The 12,998-nt window shown below is 38.5% G+C and overlaps 1 protein-coding gene across 3 annotated transcripts in view; it reads left to right on the plus strand.

Annotated features, from left to right (window-relative positions):
* Window positions 1-10,175, plus strand: part of SLC18A2 (solute carrier family 18 member A2) — a 48,291-nt gene extending 38,116 nt beyond the window's left edge. For 2 of the 3 annotated variants that reach the window (XM_081328313.1, XM_081328312.1), the window contains exons 14-16: window positions 7,055-7,174; window positions 8,392-8,525; window positions 9,341-10,175. In XM_081328313.1, coding sequence (XP_081184439.1) covers window positions 7,055-7,174; window positions 8,392-8,525; window positions 9,341-9,454 — 368 coding nt within the window. In that variant the 3' untranslated portion in view covers window positions 9,455-10,175. The remainder of the gene's footprint in view (window positions 1-7,054; window positions 7,175-8,391; window positions 8,526-9,340) is intronic. The other variant, XM_081328314.1, reaches the window with a different exon arrangement.
* Window positions 10,176-12,998: the final 2,823 nt, after the last annotated feature.

The following is a 12,998-nucleotide window of genomic DNA, read 5'->3' on the forward strand; positions in this document are numbered from 1 at the left end:
GCTCTCTTCCAGTCCTCTGGTAGTTCCCCAGTGCTCCAGGATCTTTGAAAAATATAGTTCAGTGGTTCTGAGATCATGTCTGCCAGTTCCATGAGAACTTTGGGGTGTAATCCATCTGGTCCTGGTGATTTGAACTCATCTAGGCTGGACAGGTGTTCACTTACCATTTTTTTGCCTATCTTAACTTGCGTTTCTATTCTGTTTTTTATGGCTGTTTTTTCCCTTTGTGTAAAGACAGATGCGAAAAACGAGTTAAATAGTTCAGCTTTCTCCCTATTGCTTGTCACCTTCTTGCCACTTTCCCCCACTAATGGACCAATCATTTCCTTAACTTTTTTCTTGTTTTTTATATGTTGAAAGAAGCATTTTTTGTTATTTTTGACTTTGGTTGCAAGCCTTAGTTCATTTTGAGCCTTAGCTTTCCTCACTTCATCTTTGCAGGCACGGGCTATTTGCTGATATTCTGACTTAGTTATGTGCCCCTCTTTCCAATTCTTATACTTGTCCTTTTTATCTTTCAATTTATCAGAAAGTTCTTTATGCAGCCATGCTGGTTTCTTTTGAGAGCTGTTATTTTTCTTCTTTGTTGGTATTGTACTAGGCTGGGCTTTTGTTATCTCACTTTTCAAAATTTCCCAAGCTTCTTGAGTTGTTTTCCCCTTTAGGATTCTCATCCATGGAATTCTTCCCATGGTCTCTCTAAGTTTATTGAAATTAGCTCTTTTAAAGTCCAAGACTCTAGTTTGGCTGTGTTCTATTGCTTGTGCCTCCAGAATGTTGAATTCCAATATTGCATGATCACTTCCCCCCAAGGTTCCTGTGGCTTCGACATTTTCTATCATTTCATCTCTGTTTGTGAGAATTAAATCCAATATGGCTAATCCCCTAGTTCCCTTCTCTACTTTTTGGGAGAGAAAGTTGTCTGCTAGGTTTGTCAGGAAGCTGTTTGATCTTCCACTTGGTGCAGAGTTTGTCTCCCAGTTGATATCAGGGTAATTAAAGTCCCCCATTACTGTTGTGATGTGCTTCTTGCATACCTTAGTTAGCTGACTAGCAAACAGTTCATCTATTTCCTCCGCTTGGTTGGGCGGCCTATAGTATACACCTATGGCAATGTCATTTTTTACCCCTTTTATATTGACCCAAATGCATTCAAGTTCACAGTTTTCGTCATTGTTGTGCTCTATTTCTGTAGAGATAGTTATTTCCTATATAGAGAGCAACTCCACCTCCTCTTTTGTTTAGTCTGTTTCTTTTAAATAGTTTAAATCCCTCTAGCTGTGTGTTCCATATGTAGGTTTTGTCCCACCATGTTTCCATAATGGCAACAATATCATATCCGCCCTCATTTACCTGAATTTCTAGTTCACCCTGCTTACTGTTCATACTCTGTGCATTAGTGTATAGACATTTGAGTCGTTTATGACTGACCCTGTGTTTACTTGCTGCATAACGTGTGTGGTGCCTGGCTTCCCCTATTTTCTTAGATTGACGGGGACAGTGATGTTCTGTATCAATTAACTCACTGTCCCCATTGTTTAGTTTAAATGTTCCTCCAGAAAAGCTGTGATTTTATTGCCAAGTAACTCAGTCCCTTTCTTGGATGGATGCAGACCATCTCTTTTATACATTTTTTCATTGGACCAGCTACAGACATCGTGACTAATATAACCAAAGCCTTCTCCTTTACACCACTCCTTTAGCCACATATTAAATTCTGCTATACGCTGGCCTTTTCCATTTTCTCCTTATACACTGGTAAAACCTCTGAAAAAGTGAGCCTACAGCCTATTCTGCTAAGTTCCTGCCCCAAGCTCTGGAAATCATTCTGCACAGAGAGTACATCTTTTTGGGACAGATCGTTAGTGCCAAGATGTACAGTAGCCTCCACATCACAGTCCTTGCTGGCATTCTCGATTATTTTAGAAATATGCTTCTTGTCCCTACTGGCAGTAGCACCTGGAAGACACCTGACCTCTTTCAAAACCTCTGTGTCCTTTCCTAAATTTACATCCCTTATAATTGAATCACCAACCAGAAGGTGGCTTCTCTTTTTGGATGCCTTTCTGTTCTTGCATGACTGGTGTGTAATACCAGATTCACACTTCTCCCTGTCAAAAACAAGTTTTTGATTTTATTTTGTTGACTAATGAATTTTTTTCTAGGATTAAGAAGGTAAAGATTTGTGCAAGGACTATTTCGGATCACAGTCCAGTTTGGTTAGAGATCAATAAGGACAATAGGGATAGGCGCTCATGGCGCGTAAATGAGAATTTGTTTAGAAATCAGAGAAATGTGGAAGAATGCAAGCAGCGGATGAAGGATTTTTTTGAAATTAATATGAATAAGGATACCTCTATGGACATGGTTTGGGATGCTAGCAAGGCCTATATGAGAGGGGTGTTGATATATATGAATAATAAATACAGACGTACTTTGGAAGCCAGAAGGAAAGAACTGGAGAATGAAATTAGGGAAAAAGAAAAGGTCTTAATTTTGAATCCATCGGATGTAAAGACTAAGGAAGTTATTAAACTATTAAGAGGACAATTCGATTAATTGATGGCTGATCAAGTGGCAACCAACTTGCGGTTTGCTAGGCATAATACTTTTTGCAATGCTAATAAGCCAGGTAGATGGCTAGCTTATAGACTAAGGAAAAAGCAAAGGGCTTCTAATATAGATAAAATTGAACATAAGGGAAAGGTTGTGTTTCAACAGGATCTTATCAAGGAAGCCTTTGTGGATTTTTATTCTAAATTATATGCTAAGGAAAAGATTAATGAAAAAGACATTGATGTATATTTGGAGAATGCTAGCATCCCGGTTCTTACGCAAGTACAAAAAGAGGAGATTAACCAGTTGATAACAGAAGAAGAAATTCTTATAGCAATTAAGGAATTGAAGTTGGATAAAGCGCCAGGTACGGATGGTTTGACTGCGGTTTACTATAAAAATTTACAAATGGAGTTGATAAAGCCGTTAAAGGAACTGTTTCAGACAATTCAGAGAGGGGGAAAGGTGCCTCCGTCTTGGAGAACTGCTTTTATCTCTTTGATTCCGAAGGAAGATCAAGATGCTACTCAAGTTAAAAATTATAGACCGATATCACTTCTAAATACAGATTATAAAATATTTGCTAAGGTGTTGGCTAACAGACTGATGAGGGTTCTGCAACAGGTGATTCATGGGGATCAAACTGGGTTTATTAGTGGTAGGCAAATGAAAAATAATGTGAGGCATATAGTTGATGTGTTAGAGTTTTTGGAAAGGAACAACCAGATCCCTGCGGCGCTAATTTTCTTAGATGCTGAAAAAGCTTTTGATCAATTGAATTGGCAATTTTTGATGAAAGTTTTAGATAAAATGAATTTTGGGGATAAATTTTTGCAACCAATTAGGGCATTATATCAAAAACAAACTGCCCGAATAATAGTTAACAATAGTTTGACTGAAGCATGTAACATTGAGAAGGGCACAAGACAAGGGTGTCCGTTATCACCTTTATTATTTGTTTTAACATTGGAGATATTATTGATAAAAAATCGGAACTCGGAAAAAATTAAGGGTATTCAAATTAGAGATCAGGATTATAGATTGAGGGCGTTCGCAGACGATCTGGTTGTTACAGTGACCCAGCCAGAAAATTCTGTTGTGGACCTGATGGAGATAATAATGCAATATGGGAGGGTTTCTGGATTTAAAGTTAATGCACAAAAAACTAAAATTCTGGCCAAAAATATGACAGTATCGCAAAAGGCTCTTTTAGAAGGATTAACTGGATTTGAGATTGCTAAAAGGGTCAAATATTTGGGGGTGTTTTTGTCACCCTCTAATACAAAGTTATATAAAAATAACTATGAAAAACTATGGGGTAAAATTCAAAAAGAAATGGAGAGTTGGGAAAAATTGCAATTGTCTTTGTTGGGAAGAATCGCAGCAGTGAAAATGAATGTCCTGCCTAAATTTTTATTCTTATTTCAAATAATACCGGTTCTTAAGAAAGATTCTAATTTGGAAGAATGGCAACGGGGTATCAATAAATTTGTTTGGGCAGGGAAAAGGCCACGAGTTAAACTTAAGATTATGCAGGATACTCGTGAAAGAGGTGGTCTTAAAATGCCCAATCTTAAATTATATTATGAAGCTGCTGCGTTAGCAGGGATAAGTGATTGGATTAATCTGACACAAGAGAGATTATTAAATCTTGAGGGCCACGACCTGTTATTTGGCTGGCATGCGTATTTGTTGTATGATAAGAAGGTAGATAATGTGTTTAAAGTGCATATTTTAAGACAGGCATTGTTGAGAGTTTGGAAGAAGTATAGATACAAGTTAGACTGTAAGATACCATTGTGGGCAATTCCAAAACACGCAATAGAAAACATAAATGTTGGTTTCAAACATGACGTGACTACGTATAAGGAGATTTTAAGTGTATGGTGTTTAAAATCGTATAATTTCTTGCGAGATGAGAAGATTGTTCAAACCTGGTTTCAATATACTCAATTACGGGCCAGGTGGAAAGAAGATCAGAAAACTGGTTTTGCAATGACTGACGAAAATTTGATAAAGCAAATTAGAAATCAGGGTCCAGCACATATCAAACGGATATATCTTGCATTGATAGAAATTGATTCAGAAACAGAATTGGTTAAAGACTGTATGATAAAATGGGCCCAGAACATCCAAGAAGTTATTACAATGGATACGTGGGAAAAGATCTGGGTGAGGAACGTAAAATTTACACAAGCTCAAAACTTAAGAGAGAACTTTTATAAAATGTTTTATAGATGGCATTTAGATCCTAAAAAGCTTGCAAGTATGTATCCGAGCTATCAGCCAAAATGCTGGAGGTGTGGTGGTGAAGATGCAACATATTTTCACATATGGTGGACTTGTAAAAAGGTCAAGGCTTTTTGGATAAAAATTTGGTGGAATATGCAGAAGATCTTCAAGCAAAAGATAAAGTTTTGTCCGTAATTTTTTTTGTTGGGTATAATTACAGGTGCTACTGTTGTGGACACTAAGTTGATGTTAAATTTAGTTACAGCAGCAAGACTTCTAATAGGTCAGTATTGGAAGAAGGAGGAACTGCCGACTATAGAAGAATGGACTTTAAAGGTTTCTGACCTGGCAGAAATGGCAAAGATTTCGGCTTATTTGAAAGATCATTCGCAAGAACGTTATATTAGGGAGTGGGAAAAATGGATTGAATATATTCAGAAGAAATATGGGACTAAAAAGTTTCACTTAGCATTTGAATAAGTCTTCCTTTCTTTTTTTTTCTTTTTTCTTTCTTTTTATATGTAATATTAATATTGCTTGTAGTTATTTTATATGAGCTAGAGAGTGATAGATTTAAGAATTTATTGTTGGTAGCATATGGATGTTTATGATTGTTCTTTGTTTTTATACCCTGTACTTAGCTCTGGGAAGTCGGGGGGGGGAGGGGGGAAAGGGGGGGGAGGGGTAGGGAGGGATAGGTTGGGGAGGGGGAGGGGGGATTGTTAAAGATAAAATGTATTTTAAAACTTTTCAATAAAAAAAAACAAAAAAACAACAGGTTTTTCATCTTGGACCACGATCCCCTGCTTATTTGAGTTATTATCACAGATACCTTTACTTGTCTCATTAATGTCCCTATTAAGGTCAGAAAGGGCACTGTATCTGTTGTGCAGGGACACAGCGAAAGCTTTGGGTTTATGGTTCACAGATCTCACCCTGCCAGATCCCACGGTTGTCCACACTGCCCTTCTCCTGCAGGATCTTTGTGGTAGAGGGGGCTGATAGCACGGAGGCTCAATAGGGTAGAAGGGCTGAACTGGACACCTAATTTCTGCCTGAAGAGCACAGATTACAGACCCTAGATAAATAATCTGTCCTTGTAGACTAGTGATAGTTATATTCTAATAATCCTTTAATTATAGCAAAAATAGCTCATGGATAATCTAGCATATAATTTATCAGTTTTAAATTTAGTAAAAGTTCCCTTTTTTGCGCACTCCTATAAGATAGCAGAAGGTATTTTGTGAACATTTTGCCAATAAACATAGAGAGGGCTAAACATTTTTGATGAATCTTTCACAGAAAGATGTCCTTGTTTATCATACACAGGTTTTTACAGATGAAAGTGAATGTTCATTATATTACTACCAGCTTTATCAGCAGCAGGACAGTTCTTGTTTTGAAATGCTGTATTCATATACCATAGTAGAAGGATTGAAAAATGGTCTAGCAATCTAGCTGTAATAGCTACAGAGTTGAATATCTCTTCTACTAGCTTAATGTATCTATCTGTCTGCCCAGCCAAATCTATAAGGAGATTTAAGGACAGTTTATAGCAATAATAAACCACACATTAGTAGAATACATTAGTAGGCATTGATTTAAAATGCTGAGTAAAATTATTCAGTTAAAGATAATATACTTGTATTAAGATAAATTGTCATTCAAATTTTTATCATAGCAGGACAAATAATTATATGAAATCTAAACTTATATATTTAGTACTCAAATATACATTTTGAACTTTGATATTGGAATAATAAACTAGATGGTGGATTCATGATTATTATTAAAAAGTTTTCCTTTCTGAATTCAAATCTGAAATATCACAACTGATTACTGTATAACCCATTAATTTCAGACCTGCTACCATAACAAAGTTTGTAAGAATGGTATGATACTTTTATAGACTAGGCAGACCTGAGCTAGTGAAAAGTAATCCCAAATTAGAAGGGCAAACACATGTATAATAAAGCACATGTGACAGTTAAAGTAAAATTTGTTATTAAGATCTTACAAAAAAGTGTGATTATTCCATCTCTAGTAAACAAAGCACAACCTGTTTCAAATTTTGATTGCACTGTGTTGAAAGGAATATGATTTTGTTACTGTTGAAATGCCTCTTGGTTTAAAAAGTAAGTTCAGTAAAACTGGCACTATCCAGACACATACTTCCTTCAGAAATATTTCCAACCATTTTCTGTGTAGAAATTTGGAGAAAAAATGGAAAGCCTGATTAAAATATTGTTTTCTGTGTTATAATCAGGGATGGTGGATTCTTCATTGATGCCTATTATGGGTTACCTTGTTGATCTACGCCATGTTTCCGTCTATGGGAGTGTTTATGCAATTGCAGATGTTGCATTTTGCATGGGTTTTGCTTTAGGTAAGGACTTAATTCTGTTTATTTGAAATGCACTTAACAATGAAACACTGTTGCAGAAGATCTTTGCACCATTTTGTATTAATCCCACACACACACTTCCACAAATCTTCCAGGAATGGTGGTACTGGTGGGGGGGTTTGCCATTGAAGACTATTTCATTTTCAGCTGAAGAGATTCTTAAAGCTTATTCTAGGGCAAGAGTCCTCAAACTTGGTCACTTTAAGACTTGTGGACTTCAACTCCCAGAATTCTGGGAGTTGACGTCCACAAGTCTTAAAATGGCCAAGTTTGAGGACCCCTGTTCTAGGGCTTATCTAAGCCGTTCTTCTTCTTGTCTTTCCTACTGCAGAATGCTAGGAAACCATGCTATCTATTTTTAGTCATTGAGAGAAGTCCCAAGGCCTGCACTGAAGTCAAGAGGGGGCCTCTGGGAGCTTCAACTACAAAGAAAATAGCCTCATAGCAAAAATAAATGGGTTAGGGTGAGAACAAGCTGTTTTCCCCTTTTCACACATAATTTCTTGAAATTATGAGAACTATGGTAATGAAGCAAGGACATTATTACTAAGCATTTCAGTACATTCAGTATAATCCTCACATTTTAAATAACAAATTATGCTTTCACAATATTCTGCATAGCAATACACTTTAGGAGCAAATGTGTTGGTGCGCATTGTCAATCATTTCCTGTTTCTGTTCAGAGTGGCTAAACTCTGGAAGGCTTGTTTATCTTTATATGCCAACTGGGATCGCTTGGCATTCCCAAACAAGCCTGACTTCAGTTTGCAGCATGATAGATGAAATCTGTCATCCAGGTTTGTAAAGGTAAAGGTAAAGGTAAAGGTTCCCCCGCACATGCGTGCTAGTAGTTTCCAACTCTAGGGGCCGGTGCTCATCTCCGTTTCAAAGCCGAAGAGCCAGCGCTTGTCCGAGGACGTCTCCGTGGTCATGTGGCTGGCATGATTAGACGCCAAAGGCGCACGGAACGCTGCTCCAGGTTTGTACATAACACCAATTAAATAGAAACATTGGTAACTGCCTTATCATTTTTGTAGGAAGAGCTAATTGAGACCAGTCAGGCAGCTTGAATTGGCTACTTGTCTAATCTTTGACTTAGGGTTAGACATGGCCCAATGTTTTAGATCATGTCTTATTTTTTCTTATTTGATAGTGCTCAGCTTTGTGTTTGTATTTATATTTGTATTTTATTTCCAAAGGTCCATCTGTTGGTGGTGCTATTGCAAAGTCAATTGGATTTCCATGGCTTATGACAATTATAGGAATTATTGATATGCTCTTTGCTCCCCTGTGTTTATTTCTACGCAGTCCACCTGCCAAGGAAGAAAAGATGGTAAGCACAAAGGTGTTTCTTGTTCTTCTCTGGATTCAATACAGAACAATTTTGTCTACCTTTTCTGCAACAAAATAATCATGGCTGCATTTAAATATATTAACAAAGGTGTTCTATCGTTTACTTTTCTCTAAAATATATCTTTAACTAGGAGACTGCCAGTTCTAGTCCTGCCTTAGGCATGAAAGCTGGTTGCATTACTTTGGACAACTCACTCTCAGCCCAATCTACCTCATAGGGTTGTTGTTGTGGGGAAAATAGGAGAGGGAAGGAATGTTAGGTATATCTGTCACCTTGAATTATTTGAATGAAAGCAGGATAAAACTCTAATAAATAAGAAATAATTGAAGAATGTTATTCTGCCAGTTATCTGGGTAATTCCATACTAGAGAGGGCTGTCTTCTGTATTTTCAATTGCTGATCCCTGATAGTTGATTAAGACCCCCATACTTTGGACTCATATTTAGATAACAGCATGTCCAGATAGCTGAAATAGTATCTTAAGTAAGATACTTTTTTTAAAAATTATAAATTAAAAAACACTTTTAGTTCCAGCTTTAGTCTGGATGAATTCACAAACCATTGGATTAATCTGTTTTGTATTATTATATTTAGTGAACAGGACAGCTACCTTAAGTGTTTTATATTTAAAGCTAAACAATAGTTAGGCTGGTATAAAACAGGCAAATAGATTCAACTTGAAAATTAATCTTACGTGCTGTATACTTAAGGGATACCTAATTTTGAAGTCTTCTGTTGTTATACAAAACAATACAATGCTTTAGTAATATAATAATAGCTATGTTCTTTTATAGGCAATACTTATGGATCAGAATTGTCATTTCAAAACCAAAATGTATACCCAGAACAGCATACAGCCACATCCATTAGGTGGTGATGATGACGAAGAATTGGAGAGTGATGAATAATATTTTAAAGCTGGTATTGGTAGTTCAATAATCCAGTAGACTTTTCCTGTGAAACATCTCATCAGAAAGTTTTAATTGTACTGCTCTTTTAATTGTGAACTTGTAAAACGAAATGAAACCAAAGGTATAGTTATTTATTGCCCTTGATCAAGATTACCCACTGCCTTATGAAAAAAGATATTAGAAGATTCTGTTGTTAAAACTTGGTGTTTAACATTATGCATTTTGTAAATGTATACATCTCCATCTAGATCCAGTATTAGTTCAAACATTTCCCTTAATATTATACATTTTCATTTAATTCATTGCAGCAATGAGTGCCTGAAACTAGCAATTATGAATTAGCAAATTGTCTATTTAAAAATATTTATATAATACTTTGCACTTTTCAAATTAACTTCACTTCAAACTGTTCTTACACTTAACCTAATACAGAATGATGTAGAGTGAATGAAACTTTATATAGCTAATAGAGAATCAATTTCATTGCAAACTACAGTATGTGGCATTTGGGAGAGAGAAGTTCGATATAAAGTATTTAATTGGGTTATCTTAATTTTGCTTTGCTAGTACCATGTTTCCCCAAAAGTAAGACCCAGTCTTACTTACTTTTGGGTTCTGAAGTAAGCAGTAGGATTTACTTTCGGGGAGGGTTTACTTTTTGCTGGTACCAGTAGGCCGCAAGTGGGCGGGGGTGGGGTGGGACCTATGCATGGGGTGGAGAAGCAACGTGGCGGTGACAGCATGGTGGCAGACCAGGTATGGTACCAGTGTGGGCGGGCATGGCTTGTGCCCTTCTTGTGCCAGGCCAGACCCTGCAGGCCAAGGTGGGGGCGGCCAGACCGACCAAAGTGGCCGTGGAATACCGGAAGCTCAGGGAGGGAGGGTGGTGAAGTGGGAGGGCATTCTGCTGTCAGCACCCATGCCAGGTGCCCCTTCCCTGTAGAACTGGAGAGCTTGCCACACCCAGGAATTGATTGACTGACCTTTTCCCCCCCACAAACTTTTGTTTCCCTCCACGCGGCAGTGGCAGATCATGAAGGATAAATGGGATAAATGGGGCTGGAAGTCAAGTAAGGAAAGAAATGCAATTCCTGGGAGGAGCAAGGGCATCTGGGCAATGGTGTGGCAAGGTCTCCAGCTCCACGGGGAAGGGGCAGCTGGCATGGGTGCTGACTGTAGGACGCCCTCCCACTTCACCACCCTCCCTCCCCGAGGCTCTGGCACTCCACTTGCCACTTTGGTCGTCCTGGCCGCCCCCACCTCGGTGCCCTTCCCACCGCCACCCAGCATGGCTGCCCTAGGGCTGTGCTCGGAGCCTCCAGGAGCTGCAGGGATCCATGTGCACCCTTTTCATGCCGTTTTTTGGTGCCGTGTCTGTACACATTTGCGTCGCTGTTTTTGGCGGCACTTTGGTGGGGATGGTCTGTCCCCATTCGCAGCGTGGCTGCCGTCCAATTGCCATGCCACCTCTCAGGAGGGCAGCGTTAGCTGCCAATGCAGTGCCAGGTAGGATGGAAGGCAATCAGGCTGGGAGGGATGGGGTGGGAAACCGAGCAGTGTGAAAAGCAGCGCTCAGAGCCTCCAGGAGCTGCAGGGATCTGCACGCGCCTTTTGCAGTCGTCCTCCTGCAACACACAGCCTCTCCCTGTAAGCAATCCGGCTCGCCCAGGGTCAGGTTGGCCATTGTGGGAGGCTCATCCAGCATGTGTGGCAGAGCTGGAGAACAGGGACGGGCCACACCTCCCGCAATGGCCAATCTGACGTTGGGCAAGCTGGATTGCTTCAGCTGTGAGGAGCCTGGCCTAAGGTTTCCATTGCCCAGGCGTCCTGAACCTGATGGGAACTGCAGCCTGCCGCAGTTGAACAGTTTAGCTGAGCCACAAAATTGAACTCGCAGTGGTGGCACCGGCAGCAGGTAAGGCGGGGGGGAGGCACGCAATCTGGCCTGCCAAAAAACCTACAATGGGACAGAATGGGTGTGGTCTTAAGTAGAGCTTACTTTTTGCGGTAGGGCTTATATTAGCCCAAACCCCCCAAAATAAGCTAGGTTGTATTTTATAGCTAGGTCGTATTTTTGGGGAAACATGGTATTTACATTACACTGAACATTGTTTTTTTAATCTCATCTAACTTTTTTAAATTATGTGTCTTATCATATACACATTGTCTACTGCATTATCTAAATATGTAAACTTGAGATAGCTTTGCAATAGCTTCAGATGACCATTCATCATATTCAAAATTGTACAGGAAGAAAAAGTTAAGCTATGTAATTCCTGCTTTTGTAAATTTGAACTATAGTGTGTACGAGGTTGAGACAAGCCCAGATCCCAAGCTGAAATATGATAATTCAGAAAAGATTTTGTATTTCCCTGGGATGGAGAGTCAAGCCTTGATCTTTTATCTGAAGTTTCAAAATGCTGCAAACGATGATGCAAGAGGCCTTTTTGTCATTTACATGAAATGAACTATGGCTTCCATGATCCTGGACCGCAGGGCACAATTATAGCCTCCGGAAGACTGAATAAGTACCTTTAGTTGTATCACATACTCTATGAGCTGTGTCTCATTGTTATTTAGTCTTTTATCCTAGGCTGCTGCATGGTTTATGGTTTATATTTTCATGTCAAGTACCTGACCTAGCCAATTTTCAATCAATGAACCTCTCCACATAAAAAGAAAATTATTTACAAGAAGCTCTTTGATTTACATTCCCTACCTATTCAAAATTCAATTTGGATTATTCTTTCCAAGGAAGCTACTGATGTTACAAATTTGAACATGTCACAAAACAATATCAAGTACTGGGACATTTTAACATAAGTTAAATTTTCAAGGAACACATACCAAAATCTTTATACCAATTTCTGTAAAGTTTGGCATCCTTTATCTCTTCGTGACGTGTTTAGTTTTTCTGCTAATGTTTTCCCATTTAATGAAGAAACAAGACTGATAACTAATTCAGTTTTCCCCATGTTAGAGTTGCATTTTACCCCAAATCTTGCTTCATATCCAAAGATCAAAATGGAATGGCTATAGCAGATCAGTCTGTTTTTCAAATTAAGATGAATCTGCATGGTTCATTGTTAATCTCTGCGTATTTCTTGATAAAACTATTCTAATACGTGCCTATTTAAACTAGAAGCAAAAGTATCAGCACTTCAACTCCCACGAGACCTGCTTTGTAAAAATGCTACCTGATTATTCAAAAGGAAGAACAGGCAGGTATATTCCCTAGTAGACTTGTACTAAAGTATCTGGCAGACACTTCATGTTAAAAGTTTTATTTTTCTAGAGTTTAGTTTGTTTTTGCAAATTACAAAACTATAGGACACAACTGCTTTTTAATGTTGTCAGACTTTTAAGTGTCTGCACAAAATGGAATACCAAGTCTATTCACAGACTTTGCTTGTAACTATCCTTTGGACATCAGCAGATGGAAATGGATTAACACCTTTCCTTGAGTGAGTCTGCAACATATTGTGCTTTTGAAGAATATGCAAAGCAGGATTAGAGATTTCAGGACTGACTAGTTTGACAA

The sequence above is a fragment of the Vipera berus genome (assembly GCF_964194415.1).
Source record: "Vipera berus genome assembly, chromosome: 5".
NCBI classification, from domain to species: domain Eukaryota; kingdom Metazoa; phylum Chordata; class Lepidosauria; order Squamata; family Viperidae; genus Vipera; species Vipera berus.